General features: G+C 44.6%; 1 protein-coding gene across 4 annotated transcripts; it reads right to left on the reverse strand.

Moving 5' to 3' along the window:
- Positions 1 to 413: 413 nt before the first annotated feature.
- Positions 414 to 23370, reverse strand: RHOF (ras homolog family member F, filopodia associated). Of its 4 annotated transcripts, none has more exons than XR_015807650.1 (6): positions 10766 to 11251; positions 10526 to 10613; positions 4349 to 4458; positions 3498 to 3632; positions 2035 to 2329; positions 414 to 1410 (listed from the first exon to the last, which is right to left on the reverse strand). XR_015807650.1 is itself a non-coding variant. In XM_088175962.1 (6 exons), the coding sequence occupies exons 1-6, from the start codon at positions 22789 to 22791 to the stop codon at positions 1246 to 1248; spliced, it is 768 nt and encodes a 255-aa protein (XP_088032088.1). In that variant the 5' UTR covers positions 22792 to 23370; the 3' UTR covers positions 414 to 1245. The 4 variants fall into 4 exon arrangements, 2 of the variants coding, with proteins under 2 accessions (XP_088032088.1, XP_014730573.1); XR_015807649.1 differs by having other exon boundaries at positions 2035 to 2339; positions 10766 to 11035; XM_088175962.1 differs by lacking the exons at positions 2035 to 2329; positions 10766 to 11251 and adding exons at positions 22145 to 22331; positions 22709 to 23370.
- Positions 23371 to 23862: the final 492 nt, after the last annotated feature.

Below are 23862 nucleotides of genomic sequence, written 5' to 3' on the forward strand. Positions count from 1 at the left end.
GTGTGTTTTTACTCCTTGAGCTCTCAGTTTATGAGATGTAATTTGTTTTCTGTTGAAAGCAGTGCTGGGACCTGGTTCTGCAGGGGTGAGTAACTGAGATTCTAAGAAACTCAGATTAAAAAAGCCAGAGCCATTTCCACTGTGGAGAACATCACTTTCTGAACATTGGTGTTTCAGTACTAGGTGAGGTGAGGTTCCTTTACTGACAAGTGGAGAAAAGGCTGCACAATTCTTCAAGGTTTTTCTATAGTCAAGGATATGCACAAACTTCCAATTAATTTAATTTCCCATTTTAGGCTCACAGGTATTCACAAACCTTAATTAAATCAAAACAAGTTAGGAGAAAAATGAAAAAGATTTTTCAAGGGTCAAGATCTGTTTACCCTGCATGTAAAACAATAATGATGGCTTGCTCCAAAACAGTTTTGTACTTTTAATTTATACCAGTAGAGATGATTTCACGAGTGAATGAATTTTTCCTCCAGTGTGCACCGTCATTTGCATGTCTTGTATTAAATAAGCTGTAAATGTTTATCATAAGATTGACTTAACATAACATGTAGTAGCTGCTTGGAGTACTTCTAAATTTGAGTGCTGTAAATTAACTATTTCCCATGATACTCCACTGTTTAATTGGAGCAACTGACGTATTTCCATTGATAAATGCCACTTTCCATTCCAGCAGCAGGCCTCGAAGAACTCTGAGGTGCAAATCTGCAGAGCTGGTCCAGGGGCGTGCTGGATGTTCCATCTGCACTCAGGGGGCAGCTTGGGGCCAACTCGTGCCATTGCCACCAAGTTAATTAACTTGAAAATGTTAAGACCAAACTTCTTCTGTCTCTTCAAAGGTGCCTGATAAGCTGCTTTAAACATTGCTGCTGAAAAGTGTGAGTTTTGCACTGGAAAAAGGCAGTAAATGTAACTCTAATGTGCCACAGTTATTTTGCAGAGGAAGAAAAACCCCAACACTGAGTTATATAGTAGCAATTTCTGTTCATTGCAGTTTAAATAGTGACTTGTTCACACTTAGAAGCAAAAGCCAGATGGGTGAAGGCACCCAGCATGAGTTAACTGTGATAAACAGCTTTGAAAACTCTGTAAGAACAGTGTAACAAAAGTGCAAAAATACTAAAAATAATTAAAATTTTAAAATAAAAATTATCCTAGGAATACAAATATGTAAAAAAAGAAGGTTTTTAAAGTTAAACTGTTTATAAAATCTGAATCACTCTGCTGCAGTCCAGATCATAACACTGAGCACACTTTCTGTTTCCTGTGGCGCTTGGCTTTCTTCATGGCACTCAGTGCAATGGTTGTGGCTTCTTTAAAAACATTTTCTATGTTCTCACGACATTTTGCTGAGCATTCCAGGTAAATTTCTGCATTAATCTCCTTGCAAGCTGCCTCACCCTGGAAAGAACAAAAAAGTAAGAAAATATGTAAGTTCAGTGGATGAGAGAAGGAAGGTGATTTGGGAAGAAAGGGAATTAATTTGTGCATCTTTGCAATCATGAAGAAAGAAGCTGCCTCTGAGTGCAGTGCTAGAGTGTGAGTGGCATTGGTAATAAACTGAAGCACTGTAAATAAACTTGGGTTTTTTCCACTATGCTGAACCAAATCCTGAACTAAGAGTTCAGAGCATTAGAGACTCTTGAGATGCAGAGTCCTGATAGCACAAAAATATTCCCAGTATTGAATTTCTTTAAACTAAATGCTGAGGTAGGTACTTAAGTGAGGATAAGATGTCTACATGGTGGTATTTTTTTCAGGCCTGACCTTAACTATTCTGTGCTGTCACCTTTAGTAATGAATGTCACATGCAAGAACAGAATCTGCACTGATGCTTTGCCTTGTTTTGCTGGTGCACATGCAGGAACTTTGACTTTTGTTTTGAAGCATCACAAGGGCTCAACCAAAATCCTCATAAAAACAAATTTTTTCAGCCATGCAATGGGAACAGGCTTGAATCTAAAATATTTCCATGCAGTGCTGGTTGTGTGAAGTCACTACAGACAAAGCACAGTGATTTCTTACTTGTGATTTTTTTATTGTCCCTGCAGAGCCAGCCCCCAGGTTTGAATGCTTGTGAATCTTTTACTGTGAATTCCAGGTCTGCAACCCATGGCTCACAGACTCTGCATTTATTCATTACAATCTCTGGGAGTGGGGTCACTTGGGTTTTTATTTGGAGGGGGGGTTGGTGTTTCTTCATATTTAAGCCATTTGTTTCCTTCCAGTTGTTTGCAAGCTGCAGTGGTGGCAGATACTGTTCAGATCCTCTGTGCCTGTCATGGGAAGCATCACGTCGTGTGGCTCAAGGTGCCATCAGCTGTAAAAAACTGAGGTAGAGCATATTTCAGGGAGGAAAAACCAAGTAGGAGGGCTCACATAGGAGACAAAGTTTTTATAACATGTAGGTCCTTGAGTTTAACTGCATGAAGCCTCAGCAGACTGGCCAGAAGTGTCTGTTGCTTGCCTGGAACCTCTCTCATGTGAGGATAATGAAGGGATTTATTCATGCAAACAGAGGACAATCTGCAACTGTTCATGGTGACAGGCTGGGACCTCATCTTGTGTGCAAGGCAGAAAAACTAAAAGGCCCAACATGTTTTCATGGTGATGCAGTTGCAATTTATTTTCCTGCTGTTTAGAAGAAGTGGTGATTCAGTCAAGGTCTTAGTGCACTTGACCCTGTTCCCTGGACGTGTGTCTCAGTTTGAAAACTGCTGTTCTTGCTCTGAGGTGAGAGGAGAAGGATGGCTTTGTAGTTTAGAAAAAAAAGAAAAAGAAAAATTGGAGAACCAAGCAGAAAGGTCTTGTGTGACATGCAACAAGCTGTTCCATCAGTGTTTCTCCTGTACCTAGGACAGCTATGCCAGTGACATAACACTACTCATAAATCTCACTGCTTCATAATACTTAGAGATACTGATAATATGTAGTTTTCTTAAGGTTACTTTAGAGACTTCAAAGAACAGTCCCTCATGTCAGAGAAACCTTGCAGATGTTCTTGCTATTGGCCTTGTAAGGATTTATTTTTAAGTTGAATTTGCAAAACACATTTATTCCAGAATGGTCAGTGTATTTAATACTGGAATGTGTTTCCTAACGTCTCCAGTCTTTATCACAGTACTGATCACAGCAACAGTGATGGCTGCAATGTAGGCTAATAACAATTATGAAGGAAGTCCAGCAAAATTGTTAAGGCTTACAAACTTGTAACAGCAATAACCCAGCTGTGAAAGAAGAATGAGATGTAATGAGCACAGAATGCAAATAGTTGTGTCCTTTAAAACTGCTCATATTTCTCTTTACTTTGGCACTAAACTGGGTGGTGATTTGACCACTGCCAAAAAGAACTTACAGAAACCTCTGTTAGTGCTGCCAGTCGTCTCTTTATCTGGATCACCTAATTGTGCAGTGTCTGTGATCATAGCTGTGAGGAGCAATGGCCCCAGGTGCTTTATCTCCACCACTTTAGAATCACTCAAGTTCACCTGGTTGTAGGTGATGGGTTCCTGCCTGGCAGCCCTGAGCTTGCGCAGCTGCTCCTTGTCCTTGCGAAGGTCGGTCTTGCAGCCGATCAGCACGAGCGGGACACCCCGGCAGAAATGATTCACTTCAGGATACCACTGGGGGTAGAAAAACAAAACTTTTACATCTGGCTTTTATTTTCTTGTTTGTCTCCTGAAATCAAAACAATACAACCAAGCAGCATTTAATGTAAGCTGCAATTTAAGAGTTTTGGAGTTTGTCTAGCGGGGGGGTGGCCAACATGTACTATTTCCATCCCAGAAATGTTTAAAAGTCCCACCCAAAGTCAGCTGCTTTATAAAAACATAGTGGCATCTGTCTCTCTGCCAAAATGTTTATTTACCATCTGTTTAAATTCTGAGGAGCTCCTCTAAAGTCACATTTAAAAACAGAATCGGATTAAGTCTTGCTTTGTTTTCCTGGTGCTATGTCCAAGAATGCTTTGGAGTGTTACAGAAATACCAGCACAGAGAAGTGGTCGCTCTCACCTCTCCCCTGCAATTAAACACAGATGTGATGGAAGTAGTCTTGACTCTAAGATGTGCAATGCTGGTCGTGTGACACTGCTGCAGATAAAGCTGTGATTTCATTGCTGGAGTTTGATCTTTTTAGTGAGAGTCAACCCCAGATCCAAGCACTTAGGAGCCATGCAGAGGTGAGCCTCAGGTCTAAGGTCTGTGACCTGCAGCTCAAGGCGTGATGAGTGATCTGGGCATTTACACATCTAGGGTAGAGGACACTAAAAGCACCAGCATTTCTAACTTGACATCTTGTCATATATCAGGCATGTGTAATTCATTTAGAAGCCTCTTACCTTGGCTGCTACATTATCATAGCTAGTGGGGTTCATGACATCGTAACAAATTAACACGACATTGGTGTTCTGGTAAGAAAGTGGCCGTAGCCGGTCGTAGTCCTCCTGCCCTGAAACACAGGATGGTTTGGATGAAGAAATCTCTGTCCTGAACAGGCAGAACAATGGGGATATGTACAGACACATACTTGAGATCAAGAACAATGGTGCTATAATCGCACAGACTACAAGTTTTTCATACTTGTAAAATTCCTTCCCTTGAGTGCAGGAGATTCCCCCTCACTGACAAAACTGATGGTTCAGAATACAGAACACATCCTTGGCAGGTTTTAATAAAAAGCCTGCTTTGTCCACTTGCTGAGGACTTAGAAGCAGTTCTAAACACTGACTGCCAAGTTGCTGATCAAAAATAAAGTCATCAAGCGGAATCTGACAATTATTATTAAACATTTTCAGTTTGACAGTGGCAGTCCCCAAAATAATTTTCATATGTCATGCTGTGAGGAGAAGAAACACTGCATTTGCTAGACAGGAATGGTGAAGTAGAAACCTTAGTGGTAAAATTGCTTTTCCCAGCCTGGTGAGCTGAGAGGAAGCAGTGATTAGACACAGGATTGTACAAGCAATGCTGCAGCATGAGCCAGGCTTAACTGGCCTTTGAAGCTGGACTCCCCAGCAGATCTAAGGGAATTCTGCTCAATTCTGGAAAAGCAGAGGATTTGTCATACTTCTGATTAGGGATATTCTAGCACGTGATGTGACAAGAGGAAGCTGATTTGCTTCAGACCTGTACTCTTCCCCTTACAGTAATCACCATGCCAGGGTCTGAAGGTGTCTTGCTTTGAGAGATTAAGTTCAAGAAAGCAGTAATTCCCAGATACAGTTGGCAGCTCAGGAAAAAAACCCCAATCTTTTGCATTTAATAAGGAAGAAAGCATGATTCAAGCAGTCTCTAGAAGGGGTATTGTCATCTGAATGCTGGAATCAGGTACGTGTCTGTGATATACTGAATTTCCAGAAGGAGAACTGGGAATGCTGTTCCTTCCCACAATCCACACACAGCCCAGAAACCGCCCTACAGGAAGTTCCACATCTCAAATCTTCATGTTGATATTTCAAAAGAAAGAATGCAGAAAATTTCAGTGTGTCCCAACTTTACAGCAATGATTCCTGCTCTGGCACCTGCCTCAGTCCAAAGTCATGTACTCATCACTTGACATTTTTGTCTCCAATCTGAAGAACTGCAGGTACTAAAAGGCCAGTAGTGCTACAATATTTTTCTCCCTTCCTTAATTTAAATGATTGGTTGAGATACAGTTTATTCTAAGGCAATCCCTGCTGGATAAGCCATTACTCAGTTTGCCTGAGATGTTTGTACAGTGGCAATCTTGGATTTGGACCACTTTGTATTTGAGCTTCCATGAGAGCCATGTGCTCTGTGGGGAGGTGCAGAACAAAGAGGGATTGATCTCTCAGGATTTAATCCAGAAATAATACACAATTGATAAAATTATGCATGTTGTATAAACATTCAGAGCAAAGACTGTACTGCTTATCCCTTCTTATTCTCCCAATCCATCTACTTGTTTGCAACTGATTTGTCATTTTGTTGCAGAGATAATCCCTTAAATGCATTAAACACATCAGGTGCCAAACTTTTTTTCCCCCTCCTAACTTCCTCTAGTGCTGTGTAAAGTTTTCCTTGTTGAAGTTCAGGCTTCTGAGTTTCTAACAACATAATTTGTAAAATTAAATGGTCCTCCGAGTTGTTGATGGTAATTTGCGAGGCAGACAGGGCTGTCCCAGTGGGAGAAGCATGTTTGTTTGTTTGGAATCAGAACAAACCTCTAAATTCACACTCTCCTGGATGTGATAACAGAAAAAGTGCCTTTAATTATGTGACACAATATCTTGTATTGCAAGTCAGAAACTATAGATATGCCCTGGTGAACTGCTCCTTGGTGAACTGCTCCTTCATCTCCAAATCCGGCTTTGTAGTTATGGGCTTTTAAGCAAACAATAAATGCATGAGAAAATGCTGTATAAAACACAGCTCAGTGTGCATTTGGAGTGTTGGATACAGAGTGCAGAGCAGGGTGGGGTGCAGAGAGCAGAGGGGGAAGGTGAGGTGGCAATTGCTTAAGCTGTGTTACAGTCTGGTGGTTGCAGCACTCACGGGGAAGGAGAAGGAAGCTGCTCTTTAGGAGCTCAGATGCAGCTCCTCAGCTGCTGAGGATGTAACGGGACCCAGATCAAGCTGTGTCTAAACATAGACATCCCCCTCTCTGAAAACAATCCCTTTCACCCCCTGTCCTCAAGTGCTGCTGGTGAAATGCAAGAAAGGGCCTGGGAGACTTTTCTGTAAAGCTGCTTAGTCTGTGGTCAGAGCTAACTTGGCACAGATTTAGGTCTTTTTTAGTAAAAGAGTTTTAAAAAGGAGGAACAGGGCTGAACCTAAGCAGTAACTCAATGTCTATGCAAAGCTCTGTGTGTGCTTCCTCAAACACAGGTAGCTGTTTTCTTTTCCTAGTTAACACAAAACATGCTGTGGAGGAGTTGGTTAAGTATCTGCCTACACGTGAGCACATCTGTGATCCCTCTGTCTTCCTCGATCCATTGTGCCATCAGACTTTGGGTTTTTCTAAAGAAAAACTCCATCCAACAGAATTCACCTAAAATTTGCTAATTCTCTGCCAAGCTCCCAGTCCTGTGTGCCTCTGGGAGATGCTGTGTAACCACATCCCTGCAGTCAGGCCCTGTGGTGGGGACGGAGCTCTGGTGATGGCTGAGGGTGAACAGAAGTGAAACCACAGGTCTCAATCTCATGTGCATGTTCACCTCTGTCTGCTCTTCCTCACCCCTCTGCCCATTCATCACCAAAGTTCCAGTCTGTGAGCTGCTTGCCAGCTACGTTTTTTCCCTGTTCAGTTTAAAACAAATTGGGAAACAGACATTCTTGGCAGGAAGAAAACTGGTACATGAGGACACTTGGGGCAGGAGAGGCACACGTCAATTAAAAAAATAGGATTTTTTTCTTACTCAGGCATGAATTCCCTCTCAAAGTTATGAGAATTTTTTCTCACATTCACTGGCTTTTGAAATTTCTCTGAAGACCTTGTGCTTCTGTCATCAGAGACCTGAAAAACCTCACTGGAGGCTTTGCATGTGCTTCCTGTCAGGCAGAGCAAGTACCCACAATGATGAGGCGTTGCTTCCTCCCCAGCCCAGCATTGCCCTGCTCTCTGTTCTGAGGAACCCCTGCACCAGGAATTGAGCCTGGTGTCTGAACTGCACCTAGAGCATGGACACTGCTCCCTTGGCATGGGAAAACTACAGAGGTCATTTACCTTTACTTCTGTCAAGCACAGCTGGAAATGGAAAATTTTAATTGAAAAAGCAGCTGCAAAGGCTGTTTGCAGACCAGACAAGTGATATTACGAAGCCCTTATACATTGCATATGTGCACCACCAACTTCCTGCAGCAGCAAGAAGTGTTTGATGAGGAAGACACAGTAGCACAGTACAAAACTCTCACCAAAATTCTTTTTCTGGTACATTTTAAACTAATCTATTAAGTTAATTTGTTACCAAAATTCTTGTCAAGAAAAGAATTCCTTTTGTATCTTGAAACATTTGTTTCTTAAGCTTTTTGTTTGTGTCCTCCTTCCTCAGTAAGTAGGACAAGCTCAAAGGTTTGAGCTGCACAGGATTTGACAATACAAAGAATCCTTCCAACTTTAAACAGCTCATGGAGCTGAACCTGTCCTTCACCCTTCGATGATGCTGAAGTACACCCAGCTCTATTTAGTGTTGCTCCAAACAAGATCCTAAAAATACACAACTCTTCATCTTAGTCTAACCTTAAGGAACTCAACATCAGTTTTGTACTATTAACAAACAGGATGAGATTAAAATGTGTGCTCAAGTGAGTCCTTCCTCTAGCGAAACTTCCAGTTACAGAAAGAGGCTGAAAAGCTGCTTGAATTAGTTTGACAGAGTTTACAGATATGTAACATAAAACTATGTAAGCAGCTTTGAAACAGAACCAAAATTCAGATTTTTTCCCCCTCCCAATCAAATGTTTTAAGCCAAGTGACAATCTCCCTTGCTTTCTTTCTTGCGATGTCTTACGGAAAGCGAAGGAAATTTAACAGGAAGGGAGGAGACAAGTGTCAACAGCCTCAAACTTGTAGCCTTGTGGCCATGATGCTGTTTTGGGAGGTGAAAAATGTCAGGTTTCAAGGTTTCCAGATGAGAGATGGAAGGCAATTGCTCTCTCTTTCACAGCAACAATGGCAGCTCCATTTCCCAAAGTGTCTCACAAGATACAAAATGCACTCCACTGTTCTTCAGTGGAGCAGTGCTTTAGTCCAAATCAGTTTTTACACCTGTAAATTCAATGTGGAAGGCACACACTGCCTGATAGTTACATGCATGAACAGGGAAGTTACAAGACGTGGGGTAATGGTTCTAAACTGTCAGAGGGCAGATTTGCAGTAGATATAAAGGAGAATTTTTTTCACAATGAGGCACAGGCTGCCCAGAGAAGCTGTGGCTGCTCTATCCATGAAAACATTCAAGGGCAGCTTGGACAGGGCCCTGAGCAACCTGATCTAGATAAACATGTCCTTGTTCATTGCACAGATGACCTTTAAAGGTCTCTTCCCACCCAAACTGTCCTGATTCTGCAATAAGCCACCAGGCTCAGTGAGTGATCCCTGGGCTGCAGGTGGCTGCAGGTCTTGAGCACAGCTGAACTCTCAGACACAAGGAGCTGTGCATCCCTGCCAGGCTCAGGAGAGCTCCGTGCTGCAACGCTGGACCTGCCCAGCCTGCTGCCATCTCCAGATCCAGCCCGTGCTCCTTGCAGCCTGGAAGAGACTCCAAAGGCAAATGCTGGAATGTGCGGCACGGGGATTTTAAATGAGAGGTAGAAACCATGTGACAGGCAAAAAATCCACACTGACAGCAAACAAACATAAAAATGACGAGTGCAGTGGCAGGTTCCTGGTGCCAACACCCTGTATTAAGGAAATTCCCTCTTTGGTTGCTCACACCACATTCCAGTCCTTCTCTTTTCCTCTAAGACTTAGAGCCAAACCCTTGCCATTCAGTAGAAGATACGTTATCCCAACTAAATGGACTAACTAACACTGACACAAGAAGACACATTGGCAAATTGGGTGTTCAGGATCTTACTACACTGTAGTAAAAATTAGCAGTGAAATGGACTTTTAATCTAAAAGCTTTTGAAATTATGTTTTCAGCTATCACATGCAGTATACAAGAAGGTAAGTGTGTTTTATTAGCATTAAAATGACTGGACTGCATTCAGTTCTTATTTGTCTTGGTGTAAATTTGGAACAACTCCACAGGCTTGAACTGAAACAGATGATTTACACTGAGCTGAAACCCAGCACATGTCAATTTTAGGGTTCATTTAGGAACGCAGCTGGATAACAGAGTCTGGGAACTTTGAGTGGAGTTGAACACAAACCATTTCACAAGTTCCTCAAATGAACCTGAACAACTATCAGCATTTTCAAATAACTTTTACTGCCACTGCCTTTTGATTTTGAACACAAACCAGCCTTTTTCTCCTTCCTTATTCAATCACACATGGCAGCAGATTAAAATACTTTCCTGGTTGATTGTATTATGCTTTGCATCTGGGAATTGGGTTTTAATTCTTCCAGATATGTTTGCTATTTGATGTTTCCGAATTAATTGGGTTGTTAAGATAATGAATGAGTCGATGACCAGAACTGCCATGAGACAATCGATCCTTTTTTTTCTGGAAGGCACATTGATATGTGAAGGCACAGGTAATGGTGGTTGGTTTGTTTGCACTTTAGTCTCTAGCAGTCTTACCTGCAATGCTATGGTTAAACTATGCTGGTAGAGAAGCAATTTGAAAATCTGCCCATCTTTACAGTCTTCAAATATTGGTCTGGTTTAAGCTGACACTGAAAAATCTGCTGGAACAGAAACGGGGGTACGTTCACCGGAGCAACATTTTACAGTAATAGAGTTTCTGCTTATTTGCCCGAAGTTACGAAAGGCTGGGCTGGGTTTGGGCTCAGTCCCAGGCCGATGTCCCTGGTGGTGCCATCGCAGTGACCGCACGGGAGCTGCCCCTCGCAGCCCGGCCGGGATGGGCAAAGCGGAGCCCCTTACCTGCGGTGTCGTACAGGTTCAGGGTGACCTCCTTCTTCCCCACCGTCACGCTCGTCGTGTACTTCTCAAAAACAGAGGGCGCGTATTTCTGCAAAGGGAGGAGAACGATCTCGATGATCTCCGAGGCCTTTTCCAACCTTAATGGACTCTGTGGTTGTGAGAAGCGGTGCTGGCGGGGCCCAAGCGCTGGGGCCGGCCCCGGCTGCGGCCCCCAGCCCCGCGGGGGTGGCAGACCCTCACCTCGGGGAAGGAGCCCTTGGCGTACACCATCAGCAGCGACGTCTTCCCGCAGCCTCCGTCGCCCACGATCACCACCTTCACCTCCTTCCTGCCCGACGGGGCGGCCGCGGGGCCGCGGGGCTCGGGCACGGCCCCGTTGGCCGCTTCCATGGAGCGGGAGCGGAGCGGGCCCGCTGAGGGCGCAGCGCGGCCGGGACGAGGCTCCGCTCCCCTCAGCGCCCGGGGCGGGCAGAGCCGCCCGCGCCCCGCCGGGGATTGGCCGCGCCGAGACCGCCGCCGCCTCAGGTGCTGCAGGGCCCCGCCCGGGCCCCCCGGGACAGCGGGGAAGCCTCTCCCGGACCTCATGGCCGGCCCGGGGCCGCCCGCAGGCTCGGGGTCATGGCGGGAAGCGCCCTCAGCGCCGCGTCCCCTCAGAGCCACCGCGGCTGCTCCGCCCGCCCGTCCCGCCGGGCAGCCCTCGAGCCTCTGGGACCACCGGGCCCCGTCCCCCTGCCCTTCCACCCACACACGCCATGCCCGTTTATTTATTTATTCCTGTTCCGTTGGTTCCCACAGGGAGTCCCTCCAATGCTGAGGGATCCCGTTCAACGCTGATGTGTGCAGTCCCGAAGGCCGAGCAGCGCCAGGCACGGTGAGGGCAGGCAGAGACCCCGAGGCACCCCCGGAAAGGCGCCTTGGTGCTGCCACTGACACTGACCCACTGCTTGTTTTCCACTGATTTATTGCTTGGGTAAGAACCGACAGCTCTGCTCATCATCTGCTCACCACCCAAGGTGAGCTGCAATGAAAATTGCTGGAATTTCTCATTTTAATTGCAGAGATGTGGTTGCTTCCATGTGGTGGTTTTTCGTGGAACGCAGGGGATCACAACAGCTGGGTATGTTTGGCTCTGGAAGGGGATCACAACTGCTGGATCATGTTTGGCTCCAATGCACAGGTCAGGGGAGGGACACTGAGTTTTGGATAGAGCTGCTCAAATGCAAATCTACCACCATTCAGTAGAAAAAAAGCACATTTCTCTCCTGGCAGGAATTATCAGTGTGCTCTATCTTAAGTAAGTTTGTTTTTAAGAAATAAAAATTTCCTCTATTTTTTTTTTTTTTTAAGTACCACTTGTGGAAATAGCAACAAACCCCTAAGGACATGCTCGTCTGTAGCAAGACCTTTTATTTCAACTAAGAAAAAAAACCCCATACCACTATTCGAGTAGGGCTTTTCATTTTCCCTGCGCAGTTGTGTCACTAGATGGCCTTCCAGACCCAATACAAACACCACTGCACTCGGGCAAGGAGGATCCTGCTTTGTGCACAGGGCAAACAAAAAGCTAGGAAAGGATATTTCTGCAATAGATAAGAAGAAGGACCTTTAATACCCAACAAAGTGTCATATAACTCAAATTATAATAATAAAAAAGCGGTCAAATTCACACCTATTTAAAATTCATCGTTTTACTGAGGAAAAAGTTGATGCAAGCACATAGAAATTGTCAAAAAATGCTTTACGAGGCACAGCCTTATAAATCTTATCTGGAACACAGGAAAAGCCATCAGCTGCTGTCCACTGTAATAGCTGAGAGCATTCCAATGGCACAGGAATGGATGGGCTAGGAAAGAATTTGTTTTATCCTGAAATGATTTATTTGGACCTGGCTCAAACCCAGTATCATGCTATGTATGGTACAATCAGCAGGAAGAGTTAACAGTCTTCCTGTAACTGAAGAATTCAGGGCTTTTTTCAAGTCAATTATTGCCATAAAGGGAAATTTGGGGGGGATAAAAGTATTTTGTAGTTCATTATTAATTTGTGGGGTTTTGCTTTTTCTTTTTGTTTTTGGCTTTTTTTTCCAAGTCTCACAAGATAATCTTTACATTTCTCACTGCTTTGTCTCCTTGTACATTTTATACCTAAGGAAACTTTTAGATTTGTACACCTTTAGATTTGGGATGAAACAACATAAAATAAGCAGATTACAAATATAACTGTAAACACCCCAGACTACCTTTAAGTAATGGATGTTGTAATGAGTCAACTTAGTATAGATGAAATACAACATTTCAGTGTCTCAGGTACTTAATTTTGATTAACAACTATGCAGTGCTTCAGGCATATCACTTAGGTTTGGGCAAAAGCTGAGCCTGTTCTGCTGACTCCAAAAAAAAAAAAAAGCAAAATCTAAAATGGAATTGTTCCACTGATTTAAATGGAAGAAGATTTAACCCTTTATTAGTGAAATGAATATCTAATCATTACTAATTGCACGTGTCCTTTTCTAGTTCAGTTTTGGCCTGTATATTGATTTTGGCACAAGTTCTTTCATCAAAAGCTTACACATCTGCAGCTCAGGGTTCAGTGTGTGTGTGGAGATCCTCAGTGAGCACAACAAACCAGGGCATTAATGGGGTATAGAAAATATCTGTGCTCCAATCTTGGTGCCAATTTGTTGCTTCATGATCGCCAAGGAAAAAGTTAGGAAGGAGTGAAAAGACAGCACACACCTTAGGAAAACTGCTGGGAGTTTGTGATTTTTAAAAGATGCTGTAACATTCTGGATGGTATTGATGGGTAATTCAGGTTAGCAATGAAAACACCCCAAAAAAACCTCACAGATTAGGTTCAATATTGTTTGCACACACCATGTGCTGCATATTCATATTGTTAGTTTATTTGAAAACACAAACTGGACAAGAATGGGGACCTGTTCTTCCTAATTGTTTCAGAACTATGATTTTAAATACACTTAATTTTTTTTCTTCATAACACAGACCCCAGTTTACAAAGACTCCAACTTAGCAACAACTAACCCCATTTATGTTCAAGGAAATATTAATAAACTTAGTTAAGAAAGTGTATAACAAGACAGAGCCTTAAATATTTATTTTTTAATATTACCGGTGACATTAATTATTTGTGTTTTCAGCTATGAATTCCCACTACAGCAGGTACTGAGCAAGAGGAATGCCTTGAAAAATTCACAATGGGAAAGAGACCCTAAGGAATGAGATTTACCAAGTAAGTCGAGTGAATCTCTGATAAATTTCAGATGTTGCACAAGGACAACAATTGCTTGTCACGTGCACACAGACTCTTACTGAGGGAGAGCCTCTGCCCCACAGAATTTAGTATGGACAGGGCACAGAAGGAAGGGGGAATTATGATGTGGGTGAGCTGAACTGTCCCTGCACACAGCACAAAATTCTGGAGACAGAATCAGTGTGAGAGGAGAAGCCTATGACAAAGCAACTGTGTATTACTCAAGGTGATTCCTCCTGTTTACAGAACAAATGAACAAAATTGTTTTTCAGTTGTACTTTTGCTCACAGTGCCAACACTGCTCTGACCCTCACTAAACCCTCCACACAAAATCCAAAATCAAAGCTCCCCAGTGTCCTTGACTTTCAGCTGCTTCTCAGTCTCCATTTCTGCAGTGTTTCTCGCTGTTCCTCTCACACATGCAGAGCTCAACCATCTGGTCCTCATGGCCTGATATTTTACACACGTGCCCCCACCCTGAAAAATCCCTTGGGCCACATGATTCACCATCTATTCAAACCTTGCCATGTGCCTGTTTTTTTGTGTAGCAGCTCCTACTGATGTAAATCCCTTGTTCCATAAGGGCTCTCAATTGCCTTTTTCACTGAAGGCAAGGTGGCTGCAACACCTGCCAGTCTCTGAGACGTTTAACCCAACCTAAAACATTATTACACTGTTGTTTGGCTGAGTAGGAGCCATATTTTTTCCCAGTGGGAAGTACTGCCAGAAAGGCATTAACTTTCTAGACTTTTAAGTAATATGGAAAAATTATATTTCAATAAGAAAATTTCCTTTCTGCCTTTTCATGCCTTAGAAATGGTTCCTGTTTCACTTGGCTCAAGTAGCTCCTGCACTCAATCAGTGCAGAAATCTTTGGATAAACTCTATGTAGAATCAAATGCTACCAGGGAGTTCAGAGGCTTGGGAAAGAAAACAAGACAAGGGTCTGCAAGGGGAGGTATGCAACAAATTAAGACACACAACTCAGCAAAATCAAGCAGAGAATATTTAGGCACTCTGATGTAGTTTGGATAAACTTTATTTATAAACCACATACTCATGACTACGTGGTGAGCAGCTATTTATAGGGAACACAAACTGTTTCTTGGTTATTTTCTCTGTTATTCTTTAATCAGAGGTGCCACAATATGGCCTACCTGATACACACATGGCCAACATGCTGTCTTTTGAATTTCACCTTTCATTAGAAACTGAGTTCTTGGATTTGCAGCTGTGGGGGAAAACCTCTCCATTTCACAAACATGAAGTAAATCAACATGGTAACATCTCATCCTGATACAACTGCTTAGAGGCAGTTTCAAGTTTCTGTTGATCACTAAAGCATGAATTTTCAAGCCAAATTCTGTTGTGAAAAATGGGTAACACAAGGTTAGAATCATCCTATACCTTTCTGGAACATCAAACACAATGAGTGATCTCTGAAAAGCATGAAATGAGCAGGGAAGTGTCTGCCAACACCTCCACAGCTCTGCCCCCACGGATCTGGGGATGTGTCTCCCAGATGTGTTGGCATGGCTTCCTCAAGCCACAGGCAGGAATTTGTCACCACAGGCTGGCAGAGCTATCACAGCAATCTCATCCCCTGCCTCTGGGCTGGGAAGGCAATCTGGATGTTTCACAGAGGGAGAGGGATTCAGAACTCCTCGTTTCAGGTGAGATCTGCAGTTGTGTTTGCCTTGGGAGCTGGGCTTGTTTTTGCCATGGGAACAGGCAGAAACACCAGGTTCAGGAGTGAGGCACAGCCTTGCTCGTGGCTGACAGAGATCAGGGCTCTGCTACAGATCTGTATTAAATTAGTCACCATCAGATGCTCTTCTGCATCCAGATCTGCAGCAGAGAACACATCCCATCAGGAAGTAATTTGGGGAAATTTAGGGAAAAGGGCTACAAATAGCTTTGCTTGAAACACAATGAGTTCTTAGCCAGTATCCAACCAATCCCTTTAGTATAACCTCTAAAATCCCTCTGGCTTAGGCCTTCCTGTGTTTTCATTACCCAGCACTCCACCTAACTCAGCAAGAATGAAGATTTTTTTTTTCAAAATTGGAGTGCTCTCTGCATTATCTGTTTCCTTCAGATCACTTTTCCCTTCTCTCGTTCCCAAATTATGTAATTCCTTGTGGATAGAGATATTTCCTTTTAATGTACTTGCTGGTTCAGAAACAAGGGAAGACTGAACCCAAGAGGAGTGTGTGTTAATTAAGATGACCACATCACCAGGGCAGGAGTTACATTCAGCTGCTTTAGCTTACACAGGAGGGATTAATATGGAGTGGGTGAGTCAACGGTGGATTGCCAAATCTGGGTTACACTCCCCAAAATTCTATTGGAAGATCCTCTAAATCTGAAATATGCAGAGTTGTACTTTCTTTGTGTGGCTGTAGAGACCATCAAGTTTAAGTGAACCCAGGTTTGGCTTCCTAAATATGCTTTTCACTACGTGGGCTACAGTGCAGCCTGAACAAGTGTGTGTTTTACAGAATCATGAGTCAGGCTTTGATCAACACCTCATTCCTGCACTCCTGCACCTGGCCCAGGCAGGAAGCTCCCAAACGTTTTGGACAAGGATGTGAGGAAACTGGGAATATACATAGGGGGAGAATAAAAGATGGTGAAGTAGGCTATAAGAGAATGGACTATGGATGAAACAGGAACATGTTTTTTCTGAGTCATGCATAGCATTGGCATTATAGGGCAGTTAACATGAAATTTGCCTCCTACCCTCTGATATCTGTGCAAACTTCCCACAGGAAGGCAGCAATGGCAGACTGAAGAGATGATAAAATCCTCTGTTTATATGGGGACACCACAATTTCTGCCTGTTTTTTGTGGAGTGCTGGATGTATGGATAGAGCTAAGTGGGAAGTGCTTGTTGGAAGTTGTCTGGCTGGCAAAATGCTCATTTATAGAGGTGGGGGTTTGGCAGGAGCCAGAGAAGCCTGTGGCTTGTCAGAGCATGGCCAGGCAAAGCACAGGCCCAGACTGAATTTCTCTCAGACCTGAGAGTAATCATAACCTGGCCAGAGCAAACCTTGACAGGAACAGCGATGCTCAGAGCAGGTTAATTAATAACTTGAGGCGCTGGAAATAAAACCAGGTTGTAATTGAGTGATGTTTGCTTTAGAGATGTGATTCTTGTCCTGTGCCTGGTTTGTGGGAGCTGGTTGGGCTGACAGTGCAGAGTGGCCTGGCTGGATGTCCTCGCTGAGAGTCACCAGAAGGGTCAGGAAGGTGTTCAAGCAGTGGTGTGGGGTGGTGAGGGCAGGCACAGAGAGCAGCGAGCTGACAATGCTGTGTCTGGCACGCTGCCCTGCCCTGCTCCACACCTCTGTCCTTGATGGCAGATTTCCTGTGCATTTCACCCTTCCTACACACATCTCACCCTTCCTGAATCTCCTCGTAACAACAGGCACGTTGTCAAGTTCCTCATTGCTTACTGGGATTAACACAGTAGCTCTGATTTCTTAAGGTGGGGAGATTTCCATGTTAAAACACTTCTAATTAAACTTACATCTCTCATAAGGCTAAAAATGTCCCCGTATGAATGGCAGCTGGATCTGCTTGTAAAATGTCAGTGCCCCAAGACTTTTAATGGTCTTGGGAGTCTAACAATAGTACAGACAGTCCCTGTTCAAAGATAAGGGCTCCAGGAAAATGGAAGAAGGAAGCAAATAGAGTACCCCACGAATCAGATATCTTAGATAAAAATTTTCTAAGTACAGAACACATCTGGCTGTGTATTTGTCAAGTACTTTATTGGCTTGAACTACAAACACAGCACCCACAGCAAATAATTCAAATAATTTCCACTTTAGGTTTGAGTAGGCACCTCCATTTTCCCTTTAGGACTCAGTTTTGGACCTGGGGAAAAGTGTTCTCAGTCGAAAGGCCTCCAAGCAAGCCTGGACTGGTCACAGCAGAGCAACAGCTGCACGAGCTTAAATTCCTCTCCCCACCCTGCTGTACAAGCCGTGCCCCTCAGTCCTGTGCCTGGAGGAGAGGAATGTCCAGCTTTCCTGCTTCCCTGCCAGCTCCACTGGCATTTCCTATTCCACAGCCAATTGCATGTTAGGGGCCAACACCATGAAGTGCTTTTTCATGTGGGCAGTTGTGGTGAACTAAGGATCCCTTTTGGTCAGAACCCCCTGCAGATGTTCGTGACACTTTTTTCACTCCTCTTTATGCAGCACGTCAGGCGCTTGTGATAATTTACTGCCACAGGAACCACTTCCTGCACACTGCTAACTGCGAGTCCTTCCAGACTGCTGGCAGGCACTGCCCAGGGAAAGACAATGTGCAGGGGAAGGTGTCAGGAAGCAAAGAGAGCCCTGTCCTGCAACAGCAGCTCACAGGCTGTGTGGGTTTACTGTAAACTAACTTCAGTTAGAAACTAGCAATGGCCTGCCCTCTTGAAGGTTAAAACAACTAAAATATCTGGAAAAAAGTATTTTAATTTAAAACTTACCTAGAAATGAAAAAAAGCTAAAGCAAGTTCAAAAATAACTCAGAAAATAGATGAAGATAAGAACAGAGCTTGCAGGAGTCAAGTCTGAACAAAAGGCATGGGCTATGAAAGGAGAAATCCACAAATGGCAGGGGTTGAAATTTAAAACCTACGGTTCACTGTGGAACATGAACGATGCTGTTATATTCCACACCTCCTCTTCCTGGGTGTAGCTGTCTCCACAAGGTGAAGGGCAGTAATGAATCAAGCTCCTTCCCTCTTCCTGTATTTTCTATTCAATTATTCGCAGGCTGTGCAAGTTCTGCATTATTTCCCCTCTCCATATGCCACACTCTCCTCCTGCCTTTTTTTTTTAATTCTGAGCCGTGCCTTTGGCCTCTCTCCCATTCCTTTCTCCTCGGTGTGTGCCCCCTGCTCTGCCAGGATCTGCTGTCTTTGTAGCCTCTGCTGTGCACATATGCTGGCTCTTCCCTCCCCTCCTGCCACCCCCTGCTCCACCGAGTGTCCCTTCTCCTCTCTCCAGCGTTTGTGCCAGCAGCTCTGTGAGCCAGCCAGGAATGGAATGATTTTGCCATGGCCACTGCTCCCGTTTCCATGCTGCAGCGACCAAGGGGAAGCCGTGCTGCTCCCCTCGTACAGCACGGGCAGAGACAGCCCTGCAGCTGCTTAGCAACTGGGAGCCACGGACAGCACGGCCTTCACCGACCTGGTGCCTTTGGGCCACTCGGCTGCAAACCAGGGCTCGGGGGACCAGCTGGGGCACTCCCCTACTGTCCTGTCAAACAATAAATCAAGATGCAAATCCTTAACTGCAGGATTGAGAGCAGTGGTGGCAATGTCAAGGGCAAAACAAAGTCCTGGTCTCGTGTCACATCACACCAGTGGGAAGACACCGCTCTGATTTGTAAGCTTTTGATCTTTGTCATCAGTTTCTGGCTGCAACGTTTTATACTCCATCACTTGTAATCAGAATGTTCCTTGTATGTGCTGCCTATGTTAAAATGGCTCCCAGGTCCCCAGCTACCATCAGATCCACACTGTTTAATGAAGTGTCCAGAGACACAAGTAATTTAATGCATAAATATCCTTTTAGATTACTTATTTGTATCTTCATTTCCTTTTGATGCAAGCTTTGTAAGTGCCCAGCGTCTTTAAATGGTACATTCTTTTCATTCTTTCTCTTTCATTTTTGTGAAACTGTACTGTTCAGGGGCCATGAAGCACTGAACTCTTTTGTAATTCAATGGCTTTAGAATGCTGATTAGAATTGCCAGTCGTCTTGATTTATTTCATGATTTTTATAAGCTTGAAGGCATTCTAAAAAATAACCACTTCTACATCCTGATAGGATCACAGCATTTCGATGGCAGCTGCATTTCAATAGGCAAGAAGCAACACAAAACATTCTGCAAGTCAGGTGTTGAAACAGCTTCTTTATTCCTTTATAGCTCAAGAAAGATTAGATCTCTGAAAGCACTCACTCCCTACTTTGCAGGGGTGGCTTTGTCATAATACTTTCAGAAATAATATGATCACATACAGTTTAAAAAGTAACAAAAAACCCCCAAACCCTCGGCTCTGGCAAATAGCCAACATATCCATCAAAATTTGTCTGGATCTTAAATACAGTAAATGTTTGTTCCACTGTTGGGTGTCACCATGCATCTCTGCACCCTGGCAGCCAAACAACTTAGCCTAGTGATTCCCTGTCATTGTTCAAGGCTCACATCCCATGCATCCTCAGAGCATGCTGGGACACAGGTGAAATCTGTCAGCAGGTTGCTTATTTTGGCTGACAATTCCCTAGACTGATCATCTGCTGCTCTTAGGAAAGAATGAAAAATTTTATGGCAAGAAAATCTGAACAGGCAAATACCCTGTCCATATTCCTACTAAATACTCCTTTGATATTCTTAGCCTGGTTTCCTAAAAATAAAACTGTCTAATATGACTGTGCTGTTCTATGTAATTTTCTTCCCTTTTTTCCTCCAACCTCAATCAAATATGGCAGGGGGAAAGAAGTCCCTAATGTATTTAGGTCTTGAATGAACAGCTGGATACAGAGTATGTAGTGAGGCATCACGTCTAAAAAACCCCATCTAACAGGAAGGTCTCAAAATGTACTTTGTAACCACCCTGCCTCGGACCTCTCATCTTTCTTTTATGGGTCCTGCAACCACCTGTTTGGTGCTCTGCATTATTTAATGGCTACATAATAGAGCAAGGGCAGGCAAGTGTTGCAGTGTGCCCCTGGCTCCCTTCCATCTCCTAAACTGGGCTTTCTTCCCATGCAACCGGGGTGTGGCAAGGGATGGTGCGGAACCAGACCTCCTCCTGACACAATATTAACACTGCTGAGGTGTGTGCACACACACCCGGAACAAGGAAACACCCACAGAGCAGATAGCTTGTTCATCTGGAAGAAAACATAAAATCATAACCCACCAAGTTTGTAGGTGACACTAAGCAGTATCAGGAAGGAGTGTCAAATAAAAATAGTAATTAAAAAAGGTCATTGCGAGCAACAACGCTGAGTTTTCAAGAGGACCGGAGTAAAGCCACACAAAACAAAGAGCACAATCCTACACTACAGGGTTGTCATCCTGAGAAGGAGCAGATCCGAGAGTATTTCAGCAGCCCTGCTGAGAAATCAGCTGAAAATGAGCTGGGGTAAATCCCTGGATGCCTGACAGACACATCTGAGCCAGGAGGGCTCTTGGCTCTGGCATGGTCACTGCCGATGGCTCTGTCCCCTTCTGCCCAGATCAAAATGGTGACAAACTGGAGCAGGAACAATTACAGGATTAGTAAAGATGGACCCGAGGGGGAGCTCTGCAGCCTGCAATGGAGTGTTTAAATGCTCAGCTTGCACACAGCTATGAGGGGATGGAAATCTGGTCATGGAGCATTCCTCTGCCAAGGAGACTGAGGGACAGACACATCCAGAAACTGAAAGCAGAAACTAGACAAGTTTAAAAAGGTACTTTGATTTCTAGTCTGTCAGGTAGATTTTTGATGGAAACAATTTACCCTTATTTTACTCCCTTTCACAGCCTGCTTGAAAATGAAAATCTGATCTTTATCTAAGATGCAGCTATGCTGCAGTTAAATTTTTTCAAAGGAGAAAAAGAAAAAAATTCACAAAAATCCAGAGACCTACATAATGCAGGAAGCTGAACCAGATGAACCTTGGCCTCTTTTGTCTTTTATAATCTATTAATCTAGTTGCCTTGCACAAGCAGTGGATTGTGACTTGAAAACCTTCGATATAAAGGATACTGTGTACAAGGCAGTCTAAAACAAAATGTTGCAAACAGACAGGATCATTGTTTGGCCGAACAGCTGCCTATTTTTTATTTCACTTTGCCTCTCAATCTAATTTGCTCTTGTTGCAACACTTTCCCAAAGAAATTAAATCACTTCTTATTGATAACAGACAGTGATATAATTAGCATAAGAGTTTTCCACTCAACAATGCCAGGCAGGGACGCTGTGGGCAAGAACAAACTCCTTTGCTTCAAGAATGTGCACGGAGCCACCACAAGCTGTTCAGAGAAAAAAAAAAATCTTTTTTTTTTTCTCCCCCCTCTCCCTTTTCCCTGAAAGATCTCTTTATCTAAAGAGTCTCACGCAGCAAACCAGGGTCAATCTAACTCAAGTATGAAAGTCTGGTTTGACCTTTCTGGGATTTAAACACACTGTACCAGAACATTTCGCTTTTCAGATACGAGGTTCAGCCATGAAACCACCCACTCTGAGAGCACAACTGGTCTCAACTGCCTTGGCGACTTTTAAACTATATTGAACATTATAGTCATTTAGAAACTCTAAAAAACGGAAAGAAATTTTCGGCTCAGACTTACAAAAACAACTTCCAGAAGTGCTGAGGACCCACACAACTCACTGGGGCGGCACGGCAGGCTCGCTGTCCAGCGCCTGCTGCCCCAGCAATTTCTGGCCCTGGTTTGCACGTACGCAGCGCCAGGCACACGCGTTAGGACCTCTCCCAGCTGGAGCACTTCATGGATTCTACCACCGGGAACAGCCGTCCTGGACAATGATTAATCGCAGACAAAGATCAGAGTCCTGGAAAAATATGCAGAGAGATGCAAGTACAGACAAAGCTGTCTAAGCTCCCACAGTATTATGGTCTGGCTGTGTTGCTTCAAAGCTGCGTTAGGCAGAGCTGGTTTGCTTCAGGGTTGAACAGATCAACGTTACTGTTTAAATGCTGGTATTGCTAACAGCCAAATATATATTTGAACATAAATCTTAAATCCCAGGAAAGTTAATAGCCCGATGCTGTTTAAATATGCCTTTTTTAGTCGCTTCACGTGCTGACTTAACTCATTACGATGCAAGCTGCAGAAACGTTTTCACTACAGTTCAAAAACCCCTGCAAACACGAACCCAGCTTTGCGCCGTACTTTGATCTACACGTCGCCTCTTTCGGCCATTTCCAGGAAGCTGAAATGCTTTTCACCTCTATTGAGAGATACCAGAGGAGCATTTTAATGGTGTTCAGCTAAGAACAACGTCAGCGTTCCTTCCGATTTTGCCAGCAGACGGTCCCTGGGAGCCGCCGTGCCCCGGGCCGGGTGCTCAGCGCTGGCTCCAGAGCGGGCCCGGCGCTCCCGGCCGGGCAGGGACCGAGCGGCGGCTGGGGCGGCCCCGGCTCCGAGCGCCGCAGCCCCCGACAGCGCTACAACACCAGCCAGCCTGGCACTGCGGAAGCGCTTTGGTTTTGTTGTTGGTTTGTTTGGTTTTCTCCCCTTCCATGGGAACGTGTTCTGTTTTGTGCGGACGGTTTGTCGCTTGTTCTCGACATAGAGCCTGACCCGGTGAGGAGCGAGGGGGGGAGCGAGGAATGCAGCGATGAGCGCAGTTGTTGCGAAAGGCGCGGGCTGAGGTGCCTCCTTCGCGGCAGCACCCTGCTCCCTCGCAGGGAAACAGCCCTGAGCCTCGGCACATACCACAGCACAGGTTGTACAAACCCACGGAGCGGCTGGTGCTGAGCCGCAGGAACTGCGGGCAGGGCGCACCCTGCCCGGCACATGCCGCTCCCGCAGACAGCCTCTGCCAAGCAGCCACTTACCTTCTCCCTCCCTCTGAGTCCGCAGGACGGTCCTGCTCTAGCCTTACCAGGGAGGCCACCTCTCTACAGTGTTTGATTTTCCTCCCTGTCCTGCCCTCTGAAGTGGTTGCTCAAGCCAGGCTTTCCTGGCTCACCTATTCTGGGTCTGCAGTGAGCACAAGCTGCAATTCCCCGCAGAGCACAGCGAGGCTTGTTCCGAGATAACCCTCAGCCTCCACCCAAAGCGAGCTGCAGTAGAATCTGCTCGGGGGGAAAAAAAAATCCCACCAAAAAAAAAAATCACCAACAAACCACAAGGAGGAAAAAAAAAAAAAAAAAAAAAAAAAAAAAAGACGAGGAAAAAAAAATACGCCACAACGCCACATGTAACACTTCATCGGGCCATGGCGGCTCCACTGCAGCGCGGCACCGGCTCCGCGCCAGCCCTGCCCGTGCGGGCCCGGGGAGCTCGGCGCTGCAGGCCGGAGGAGGCAGGGCAGCGCTGCC

The sequence above is a fragment of the Sturnus vulgaris genome, chromosome 19, assembly GCF_052056855.1.
Source record: "Sturnus vulgaris isolate bStuVul1 chromosome 19, bStuVul1.hap1, whole genome shotgun sequence".
Taxonomy (NCBI): domain Eukaryota; kingdom Metazoa; phylum Chordata; class Aves; order Passeriformes; family Sturnidae; genus Sturnus; species Sturnus vulgaris.